Source organism: Equus asinus, chromosome 2 (assembly GCF_041296235.1).
Source record: "Equus asinus isolate D_3611 breed Donkey chromosome 2, EquAss-T2T_v2, whole genome shotgun sequence".
In the NCBI taxonomy this organism is placed as follows: Eukaryota; Metazoa; Chordata; class Mammalia; order Perissodactyla; family Equidae; genus Equus; species Equus asinus.
In genome coordinates this window covers 26,252,028-26,264,392 of record NC_091791.1, presented here as the reverse complement: position 1 = coordinate 26,264,392, position 12,365 = coordinate 26,252,028, and the positions used below count along the sequence as shown (strand labels likewise).

Here is a 12,365-nt window from a genome sequence, read left to right as displayed (position 1 = left end):
ACCCTTGGGTAGGGTTTTAAACATCTATCTGTCTCTTTTCTATAAAAGGAGATGTGATCAGATGAACTTTAAGCTCTCTTCTAGTTACAGTAATTCCAATAGAAATGAATACATATAAGCCTTTGTCACACAGATTATGGAATCTGCTCATATTTCACAGTCTTTTAGGTAAGAATTTATATCTTTACCTTTGGGGTGAGTTTTATTTATCCCATTGAATTATGTATCTTTTACATCTTGTGATCCTTTTATGTGAGGTATAACTTATACTTGAGATTTTAATTCCTATAAAAGGGAAGGATTGTAATTCCTCTACCTATTACCAAGATCCATATCTCATCTAGAATAGCGTAATACAGCAAACGATGATAATTTAAGAAAAAAATAGCATTACCATTGTTTTTTGGTCCTTTTATGTTTTTTAAATATTATTTTATGTAAAATGCTCTGTGAACATGCAGAAATAACAGTATCACCTTGCGGCGGGTGTTGTAAGCAATGGTGGTTTGCCACCCAGCATCCATACACCCTCCTTCTGGAAGATTTCTTGAATATCCATTGAGAAGCCATCTCTCTCTTATTTTCCAGATTGAGTAGAATAGATCTGACTCCCATTTCCAGGGTTGAGCTTAAGCCGATTAGCATTTCTCATCTCCCTGTCCACAGTGATTAGTTCAGGGATGTTATTAAGACATTAGAAGACATTTACTAAGGCTTCTGGAAAGTAGAAACTTCTTTTCCCTTCCTCCTCCTACTGTAGGAGGCTTTCTTCCCTGATGGTCTGAAGTGAGGTTGGCACCTGTGGCATTTGGGTACCACTAAATGAAGCTTAAGATGAAACTAAAGATATAGCATACAGACAGAGAGAAAAACAAGATCCTTGGTAATATCATGTGGGTTGCTGAATCGAACCACATTTGGAACCAGAAAGTTCTATACTTTATAGTTAGTTGATTGAGCCAATAACCCCACTTTTCTATTTTTGGCTCAAACTGGTTAGAGTGGCAATTTTCTTTCATTTCTAACTGATCCCCTTGAGGTTAGATGGGGCCATTTAACTAGTTCTGGCCAAGGGGATGTTTCATTTCTGAGTAAAGGCACTTAATTACTAATTCAAGACCCTCTAGACTCTCTTCCCATAACATGGCACTGAGGAGCTATTAGTTGATGGCGCTTCCATCAGCCTGGCTCCCTGAGAGACTGTGTGGAACAGTGACCCTGCCAATTCACAAAGAACTTATAGCATGAGTGAGATATAAAACACTAGGATTTCAGGAATAACGGCCACCACAGAAAAACTCGTCCTTTCCTAAACACCAATACGGGATCTTATGTCCCACCCCCTGGGCTGTGGAATAGACTTTATACACAAGAATTACTCTAAATATATAATGGAAGGATGCAGTAAGGCATCTGTAACAAGTATTTCTGCAGACTATTGACGTGTAAATATGGAAAAGTAGGTTGGATTAGAATTCAATATTTTTTTTAAAGAATCCATTTATAAGGCAGACTTACTGGGGTATTCAGATAAATCCTGCTGACACAGGCACAATCCTCTATATACCAAATACAAACTTCCCCTGAATGTGTGAGTGTCTGTAAAAAAAAGAAAAAGAAAACTCTAAATGGAAAACAAGACTCTGCTATGGAAGCATGTTCTAAATCCCTTTCTAGTACATCAATCACTCTGGTGATTTAGTATAAAATTTCACTTCACTTACATGGATTATAACTACTTTACATTCTCAACATCAATACTTCCAATTTGAACAAATACGAACTATTATCTTTAATACAACTTAAGTAACATATAACAGCTAATGAGGATTAGAAAGTGAAAGATTTTTTTCTCATGTAACACAACTGAGATAAAAGTTACTTGAAAATTCAATGGGATTATTGCCTAGTGAATAAACCTAAAAATAGGAGATTATACATGGTTATTATTTTAATTAATAGACTTTGTGTTTTAAGAGCAGTTTTAAGATTACAAAAAATTTGAGCAGAAAGTATGGAGTTGCATTTACCCTTCTCCCCACAGATACATGCAATTTCCCCTGTAACTGACATCTTGCATTAGTGTGGTACATTTGCTACAATTGATGAGCCAATATTGATACACAATTATTGACTAAATCCTAATTTATATTAGGGTTCACTCTTTGTGTTATACGGTCTATGGGTTTTGAAATGTATAATGACATGCACTACCATCACAGTATCATACAGAATATCTCACTGCCCTAAAAATCCTCTGTCTTCCAACTCTCCTTCCTTCCCACCCTCCCTCCCCACTGAACTCCTAGCAACCACTGCCACTTTTTTAATTCAGGTAACATTGGATTATAACATCATATAAGTTTCAGATTCTAAGTCATTATATTTTGATTTTTGTGTGGGTTACATCATATTCACCACCCAAAGACTAATTACAATCCACCACCATACACATGTGCCCTATCACCCCTTTTGCCTGCCTCTCCGCTCCCCCCCCCCCTTCCCCTCTGGTAGCCACCAATCTAATCTCTGTATTTACGTGTTGTTTGTTGTTGTTTTTATCTTCTACTTATGAGTGAAATCATATGGTATTTGACCTTCTCCATCTGACATTTCACTCAGCATAATACCCTCAAGGGGTATTATGTCACAAATGGCAAGGTTTCATCTTTTTTATGGCTGAGTAGTGTTCCATTGAGTATATACACCACATCTTCTTTATCATTCATCCCTTGATGGGCACTTAGGTTGTTTCCAAGTCTTGGTTATCATCAATAGCGCTGCAATGAGCATAGGGGTGCATGTATATTTACACATTCATGTTTTTATGTTCTTTGGATAAATACCCAGAAGTGGAATGGCTTGATCATATGGTAGTTCTATTCTTAAATTTTTGAGGAATCTCCACACTGTTTTCCATAGTGGAAAACATTCCCACCAGCAGTGTATGAGAGCTCTCTTTTCTCCACATCCTCTCCAACACTTGTTATTTCTAGTCTTGTTAATTATAGCAATTCTGATGGGCGTGAGGTAATAGTTTTGATTTGCATTTCCCTAATAATTAGTGATGTTGAACATCTTTTCATGCGCCTCTGGGCTATCTGTGTATCTTCTTTGGAAAAGTGTCTGTTCAGATCTTTTGCCCATTTTTAAATTGGTTTTTTTTGTTTTTTTGTTGTTGAGATGTAAAATTTCTTAACATATTTTGGATATTAACCCCTTATCAGATGTATGGTGTGCAAATATCTTCTCTCAATTGTTAGGTTGTCTTTTTGTTTTGTTGATGGTTTCCTTTGCTGTGCAGAAGCTTTTTAGTTGGATATAGTCCCATTTATTTCTTCTTTTGTTTCCCTTGCCTGGTGAGACATGGTATTCAAAAAGATGCTGCTAAGATTGACGTCAAAAAGCATACTGCCTTCCCAAAAAGTAGAAGTCCAGGACCAGATGGCTTCCCCAGTTTATTCTACCAAACATTCAAAGATTTAATACCTATCCTTCTCAAACTCTTCCAAAAAATTGAAGAGGAGGGGGAAGCTTCCTAACTCGTTCTAAGAGGCCAACATTACCCTGATACCAAAACCAGACAAGCACAACACAAAAAAGAAAATTAAAGTCCAATATCACTGATGAACATAGATGCAAAAATCCTCAACAAAATACTGGCAAATTAAATACAAAAATATATTTAAAAGATCATACACCATTATCAAGTGGGATTTATTCCAGGGATGCAGAGAAGCTTCAACATCTGCAAATCAATCAACTTGATACACCACATCAACAAAATGAAGAATAAAAATCACATGATCATCTCAATAGATGCAAAGTATTCAATAAGATACAACGTCCATTTATGATAAAAACTCTGAATAAAATGGGTATAGAAGGAAAGTATCTCAATATAATAAAGGCCATATCTGACAAACCCACAGCTAATATAGTCAATGGTGGAAAAGTGAAAGCTATCCTTTTAAGAACAGGAACCAGACAAGGATGCCCACTGTCACCACTCTCATTTAACATCATATTGGAAGTCCTAGCCAGAGAAATCAGGCAAGAAAAAGACATAAAAGGGATCCAATTTGGAAAGGAAGAAGTAAAACTGTCACTATTTGCAGAAGACATGATTGTATACATAGAAAAACCTAAAGAATCCAGCAAAAACCTATTAGAGATAATAAATGAATACAGTAAAGTTGCAGGGTCAACTTTAAATCAAAATAAGTAAAATCAACATTAAAAAATCAGTTGTGTTTCTGTACACTAACAACGAAATATCAGAAAGAGAAATTAAGAATACAATCCCATTTACAATCTCAACAAAAAGAATAAAGTACCTAGGAATAAATTTAACCAAAGAGGTAAAAGACCTGCACACTGAAAAGTATAAAACATTGTTGAAAGAAATTGAAGAAGACACAAAGAAATGGAAAGATATTCCATGCTCATGGACTGGAAGAATTCACATAGTTAAGATGTCCATACTTCCTAAAGCAATCTACAGATTCAATGCAACCCCTAACAAAGTCTGGATGACATTTTTCACAGAAATAGAACAAAGATTCCTAAAATTTATATGGAACAACAAAAGACCTCAAATAGCCAGAGGAATCCTTAGGAAAAAAGAACAAAGCTGGAGGTATCACATTCCCTCATTTCAAAATATAGTACAAAGCTATAGTAATCAAAATAGTATGGTACTGGCACAAAAACAGACACAGAGATGAATGAGACAGAATCAAGAGCCCAGAAATAAACCAACACATCTATGGAAAGATAATTTTTGACAAGGGAGCCAAGAACATATTATAGAGAAAGGAAAGTCTCTTCAATAAATGGCATTGGGCAAACTGGATGGCCACATGCAAAAGAATGAATGTAGTCCATTATCTTACACCATACAGAAAAATTAACTCAAAATAGATTAAAGACTTGAATTAAGACCTGAAATCATAAAACTTCTAGAAGAAAACATAGCCCTTGATCTTTTTACTGTATCCATAGTTTAGCATTTTCCAGAATGGCATATAGAGGGAATCATACAGCCTTCCCAGATTAGCTTCTTTCACTTAGCAATATGCATTTAAGTTTCCTCTATATCTTTTCATGACTTAATAACTCATTTGCACAGAATAATATTCCACTGTGTGGATGTACCACAGTTTGTTTATCCATTCTCCTATTGACAGAGACCTTGGTTGCTTCCCAGTTTTGACAATTATGAATAAAAGTGCTATAAACATTCATGTTCAGGTTTTTGTGTGGGCATAAGTTTTCAACTAATTTGGGTAAATACCAAGAAGATGAGTTTCTGCATCACACGGTAAAGAGTATGTTTAGTTTTATAAGAAACTACCAAACTGTCTTTCAAAGTGGCTGTGCCATTTTGCGTTCCCATGAGCAATGAATGAGAGTTTCTGTTGCTCCACATCCTTGCTAGCACTTGGTATTGTCAGTGTTTTGGATTTTAGACACTATAATAAGTGTGTGGTGGCATCTCACTATTTTAAATTGCAATTCTCTAATGACAAATAATGTTGAACATCTTTTCATGTACTTATTTTCCATCTGTATATCTTCTGTGGTAAGGTGTTTGTTCAGATCTTTTGTCCATTTTTAATGGGGTTCTTTATTTTCTTATTACTGAGTTTTGAGAGTTCTTTGTATATTTTGGATACTGATTCTTTATCAGATATATGCTTAGCAAAGATATTTCTCCCAGTCTGTCATCTATCTTTTCGTTTTCTTAATAGTGTCTTCACAGAGCAGAACTTTTAAATTTTAATGAAGTCCAACTTCTCAATTTTTTCTTTCATGGATTGTGTTTTTGGTGTTGTATCTAAAAAGTCATTGCTGAACCCAAGGTCACTTATATTTTATGTTTATGTTACCTTTTAGGAGTTTTATAGTTTCACATTTTATATTTAGGTCTATGATTCATTTGAGTTAATTTTTATAAAAGATGTAAGACCTGTGACTAGATTTTTTTTTTTGCCCCTGGATGTTCAGTTGCTCCTGAACTATTTGATGAAAAGACTATCCTTTCTCACTTGAATTGCTTTTGCACCTTTGTCAAAGGTCAGTTGACTATATTCATGTGGGTCTATTCCTAGGCTCTTGGTTCTATTCCATTGATCTATTTGTCTGTTCTTTCAGCAATACTATACAATCTTGATTACTGTATCTTTACAGTAAATCTTGAAGTCAGGTAGTGGTAGTCCTACACTTGTTCTTCTCCTTCAATATTGTGTTGGATATTCTGGGTCTTTTGCCTCTCCATATAACTTTAGAATCAGTTTATTGATATCCCACAAAACAACTTGCTGGGATTTTGATTGGGATTGCATTGAATCTATAGGTCAAGTTGGAAAGAACTGATATCTTGACAATATTTAGTCTTCTCATCTACTTACATTTGTTTAGATCTTGTTTGATTTCTTTCATCAGAGTTTTGTGGTTTTTCTCATGTAGATGTACATACAGTTATGTGTCCTTAACAATGGGTTTACGTGCTGAGAAATATGTTGTTAGGTGATTTTGTTGTTGTGTGAACATCACAAAGTGTATTTAAACAAACCTAGATGGCATAGCCTACTACACATGTAGGATATATGGTATTAATCTTATGGAATCACCATCATATATGTGATATGTCATTGACTGAAACATTATTATGTAGTGCATGACTATATTTTGTTAGATTTACACCTATTATATTTTTTTGGTGCTAATGTAAATGGTATTGTGTTTTAAATTTCAAATTCCAATTGTTCACTACTGGCATACAAGAAAGCAATTAATTTTTGTATATTAAACTTGTATCTTGCAACTTTGCTATAGTCACTTAGTTCCAGGAGTATTCTTCATTGATTCTCTGGGATTTTCTACATAGACAATCAGGTCATCTGAGAACAAAGACAGTTTTATTTCTTCCTTCCTAATCTGTATATCTTTTATTTTCTTTTCATGTCTTATTGCATTAGCTAGGACTTCTAGGATGTTGAATAGGAGTTTTCATCGTTATCATGCTAGCTGTGAATTTTTTTATACACCTGCTTTATCAGATTGAGGAAACTCCCCTCTATTCCTAGTTTACTGAGAGTTTCTTTCTTTTTTTTTTTGTTTAATCATGAATGGGTGTTGGATTTTGTCAAATGGTTCTTATGCATCTCTTGATATGATCATGTGATTTTTCTTCTTTAGCCTGTTGATGCAATGGATTACATTAATTCATTTTTGAATGTTGCACTAGCCTTGCATACCTGGAATAGATCTGACTCGGTTGTGGTGTATAATCCTTTTTATATATTGTTAGGTTCAATTTGTTAATATTTTGTTGAGGATTTTTGCATGTATGTTCATGAGAGATATTAGCCTGTAGTTTTCTTTTCTTGTAATGTTTTTTGTCTGGTTTTGGTACTAAGGTGATGCTGGTCTCACAGAATAAGTTAGGAAATATTCCCTCTGTTTCTATATTTTGGAAAAGATTATAGAAAACTGAGAGAATGTCTTCCTTAAATGTCTACTAGAATTCACCGTTAACCCTTTTTGGCCTGGTGCTTTCTGTTATGAAGATTATTATTAATTATTGATTCAATTTCTTTAATAGATATAGGCTTATTCAGATTACCTATTTCTCCTTGTGTGAGTTTTGGTAGATTGTGTCTTTCAAGGAATTGGCCCATTTCATCTAGGTTATCAAATTTGTGGGCACAGAGTTATTCATAATATTCCTTTACTATCCTTTTAACGTCCATTAGTTAGTTAGTAGTTAGGGGTTAATAGTGACGACCTCTGCTCCATTTCTGATATTAGTAATTTGTATCTTCTCTCTCTCTCTCTCTTTTTAGTTAACCTGGCTAGAGGTTTATCAATTTTATTGATCTTTTTGAAGAACCAGCTTTTGGTTTCTTAGATTTTCTCTGTTCATTTCCTATCTTCAGTTTCATTGCATTCTACTCTAGTTTTTATTATTTCTTTTCTTCTGCTTACTTTGGATTTAATTTGTTCTCTTTTTTTCTATTTCCTAAACTGGGAGAGTAGATTACTGATTTTAAACTTTCTTCTTTTCTAGTATATGCAATCAATACTACAAATTTCCCTCTAAGCACTATTTTTACTGCAAAATCTCCTACATTTTGGGAAGTTGTATTTTCATTTACATTTAGTTCAAAATTTTTAATTACTCTCGAGATTTCTTTGAAACAGGTGTTATTTAGAAGTATATTGTCTAATGTCCACATATTTTGGGGTTTTCCAGCTATCTTTCTGTTATTGATTTTTAATTTATTTCCATGTGGCTTGAGAACTTACTCTGTATGATTTCCATTATTTTAAAATGGTTAAAGTATGTTTTATGACCAACAATATGATCTATTTTTGTGGTCAGTCCATGTGAGCTTGAGAAGAATGTGTATTATGCTATTGTTTGATGCAGTAGTCTATAGATGTCAATTAGATCTAGTTAGTTGATGGTACAACTATGTCCATACTGATTTTGATCTTCTACCTGCTGGTTCTGTCTCTCTGAAGAATTTCTTTTAACATTTCTTGCAGGGCATGTCTACTGACAAATTCTCTCAATTTTTATTTGTCTGAGAAGGTGTTTCTCTTTCACTTCTGAAGGTTAACTTTGCTGGATACAGAATTCTATATTGGTGACTTTTTTCTTTCAACATTTTAGATATTTCACTCTACTCTTGCTTGCATGATTTCTGAAGAGAGGTCCAACTCTCATCCTTGTTCTTCCAAGGGCATGGTTTTATTTTCTCTCTGGATTCTTTCAAAATTTTCACTTTGTCTTTGAATTTTCTGCAGTTTGAATATGAAATGCTTGGGTGTAGATTTTTTCTTTTGGTGACAAAGATTGGCCCGGAGCTAACACCTGTTGCCAATCTTCCTCTTTTTGCTTGAGGAAGAGTGGCCCTGAGCTAACATCTGTGGCCATCTTTCTCCATTTTGTATGTGGGACACCACCACAGCATGGCTTGATAAGTGGTGTATGTCCATGCCCAGGATCTGAACCTGTGAACCCAGGCTGCTGAAGCAGAGCATGCCAAGCTTAACCACTATGCCACTGGGCCCACCTCTAGATGTTTTTGGTATATATCCTGCTAGGTGTTCTCTGAGCTTCCTAGATCTGTAGTTTGGTGTCTATCATTAATTTTGAAAAATTCTCAGCCATTATTATTTCAAACATTTCCTTTGTTCCTTCTCCTCTTTCTTCTCCTTCTGGTATTCCTATTATGTATATGTTACATCTTTTGTAATTGATAGTCCCATGGTTCTTGGGTATTCTGTTCTTTCCTTTTCATTCTTTTCTTCTCTTTGCATTTCAGTGCTGGAAGTTTCTATTGACATTTCTTCAAGCTCATTGATTCTTTCCTTGGCCATATTCAATTTATTGATGAGTCCAGCAAAGGCATTCTTCATTTCTGTTACATTGTGTTTGATTCCTAGCATTACTTCTTTATTCTTTCTTAGAGTTTCCATATCTCTGCTTATACTGCTTAGTTGTTCTTGCAGGTTGTCCACTGGTTCCATAAAAACTCTCAGTATATTAATCATAATTGTTTTAAATTTCTGGCCCGATATCCCAACATCTCTGTCCTATCTGAGTCTGGTTCTGATGCTCACTCTGTCTCTGTTAACTGTGGTTTTTGTCTTTTAGTATGCCTTGTAATTTTTGTCAAAAACTGGACATGATGTACTGGATAAAGGGATTTGAATTAAATAGCTTGTGTTATGAGATTTTATGTTTATCTGGTTAGGAGTTAGACTGTGTTTACTGTTTGCTATAGCTACATATGTTAGAAACTAAAATTTCCTCTGGTGTCCTTTTTGTCTCCTCTGTCATCTTTGGATTTCCCATGAGTCTTCTTTTTTTTTTTGCTTTTGGTGAGGAAGATTGGTCCTGAGCTAACTTCTGTTGCCAATCTTCCTCTTTTTGCTTGAGGAACATTGTCCCTGAGCTAACATTTGTGCCAATCTTCCTCTATTTTGTATGTGAGATGCCACCACAGCATGGATTGATGAGCAGTGTGTAGGTCTGTGCCTGGGATCTGAACCCATGAACCCTGGGCCCACTGAAGCAGAGCATGCGAATCTAACCACTATGCAACTGTGCTGGTCCACCCATGAGACTTCTTCAATCAGGTCTGAGATATGCAGATTTTTCAGTTATAATGACCCTGGTACTGACTCCAGTGGCGGTTCCTACTTCTGGGCATCTGCTCCAGTAACCTGTGATTCTCTATATCAGCCTGTCTGTCTCTATAATTTTGGGGGCAGTGGTTTGCCTTATGTCCTCAATTTTCTGATGGATCTAAAAAGAATAGTTGATATTAAATTTGTTCAGCTCTTTACTTGTTGTGAGGCTCCTTACATGCTGGACTGAAAGCCAAAGTTCATATCGTTAATTTTTACAAATAACTTTTACTCTTTCACAAGATCAAGACTGGAAAGCAGCTTAAAGTAACTACAATGTGATACAACTTAAGTTCTGTGTCTTGAATCCTAGGGAGTGGGTAACATGAAAATGTTGACAAGTATCTAAATCCTAAATGTGAAAATCTTGTATGAAATTTTTTATTGAGTTGAAACAACCATAAGAATAGATATAATTGTTATCAGAGAACATCTGGAAGAAAAATCATATAATCAGATAATAAAATAATTCAATATTGGAAGAAACATTGCGTTACCTATTCCACAGTCTGTGTATTTTTTTATTTGCTAGAACTCCCGAAATCTTAATGAATTTCCTAATAAATCATATGAAAAGTGAAATATGTTTCTTGAGATCAACAAAAAGTTAAATGAAAAGAAACTTTTTTCTTTTCTAAAAGTAAAGGGTGTTTTTTTTTTTCCTAAGTAGACTGAATTTATGTCTTGTGCATGGCAATTATTTCATTTTCATCCTCAGATGGGGCTGCATCACTCTGAAAGAGGGTAAATACAAATAGTTCAATGAGTGTTGATGACTCATTAGCAATGAATGGGTTTAGAGATCTAGCTTGGAAAGCTTGGATGGTGAATACAAATGGGATGGCTCCTAAGATTTCTATTGCTTTGGCTGTTTTCAGAGACTTAATATGAAGTCATTCTGACCGGGGAGTAGATTTAATGATGGAAGTGGTTGGCATTTCTACCGCATCTTCAAGAATGCTCTCTGCCTCCTATTTGCCTTAGGTTGCACATGAACTTCCAAAATCTCACCTTTAAATCCTACTGTGAAACAGTAAAATATTCCTTACCATGCAGTATTCATTTCCAGGTGTAATAAAGTCAATTGCCTGAAATTTTCCATCACAAGCATCTAGGATTTTATCAAAGGTTGGCTCCTCACCAAAAGTGTAAATATTAACAGATCCCTGTTAAACATACCGAAAAGAAAAGAAAAGAAAAAGAATGTAATTGTTGCATGCGCAGTTCAACAAACATTTATTAAATGCCTACCGTGAGAAAGGCACTGTGTGGGAAAAGGTGATGGGAAATTAGAGATCAACGCAGTAAGGTCTTGACCTTGAGAAGCTTAAAATCTAGATGCTTAATTTGTTTATTGATTGAGTCATTCATCATTTAAAATAACCAATAAATAAAACTTTCTTCTTCACTTCCAGGATTTGTTTTTTAAGTTATAAAATGTGACATAACACTTTTTCCTGACTTCAAAAATAATGTATATTTATGCAGAAAATTTGGAAAATGTGGGAAATCAGTAAAGTTGTTAAGATGAACTAAATCCTGTCACATACTAGACCTTGGTGGACACTAAAAAAGTTATAAGTAAGCCTTTGTGGAAATTGTGGAGATATGGCTGAAGGTGTTACTTTATGACTTGGTTATCATCCTCAGCTCCCAAATTCACCTCTCAAAAAAAACTTATCCTGTAAGTTACACATGTCTGCCACATAACTGTAATATGGTGTGGCCACTTAACTAGCAATAAGAAGTCTGCTTTCAACTGATGACAAGTTCTTCAAGTTTACTTGAGTTAAACACAAATATTTTTGTTGTTATCTAAAAAAAATACAACTCTGTAGAGTCTAAAATTTGGTAGATATTTACTAATTTTATGTTTCAGTCATTCCTTCAACAAACTTTGAGTGGATACTTTATGCCAGGCACTGCTCTGGATGTTGGAGCTACATCAGATGACAAAACAAGACAAAAGCTTTGCTCTCCTTGTGGAGTTTACATTCTACTTGGAGATTTGGACAAAATATAAGATGTCTAAATAAGATACATGGTAAGTTAAAAAGTAATGATTCTAAGAAGAAAAAAAATAATGCAGGGAAAGAGGATATTATGTGGCAAAAGATGAGGGTGAAATTTTAACCTGAGTGTCCAAGAAAGGATTTACA

General features: G+C 34.7%; 1 protein-coding gene across 4 annotated transcripts in view; it reads right to left on the bottom strand.

Moving 5' to 3' along the window:
* CFAP43 (cilia and flagella associated protein 43) overlaps positions 1-12,365 on the bottom strand; it is a 106,936-nt gene that overhangs the window by 66,428 nt on the left and 28,143 nt on the right. For all 4 annotated transcript variants that reach the window (XM_044751399.2, XM_070483719.1, XM_070483732.1 and 1 more), the window contains exons 9-10: positions 11,256-11,372; positions 1,519-1,599 (exon numbers count right to left, since the gene is read on the bottom strand). In XM_044751399.2, the coding sequence (XP_044607334.2) occupies positions 1,519-1,599; positions 11,256-11,372 (198 nt within the window). The remainder of the gene's footprint in view (positions 1-1,518; positions 1,600-11,255; positions 11,373-12,365) is intronic.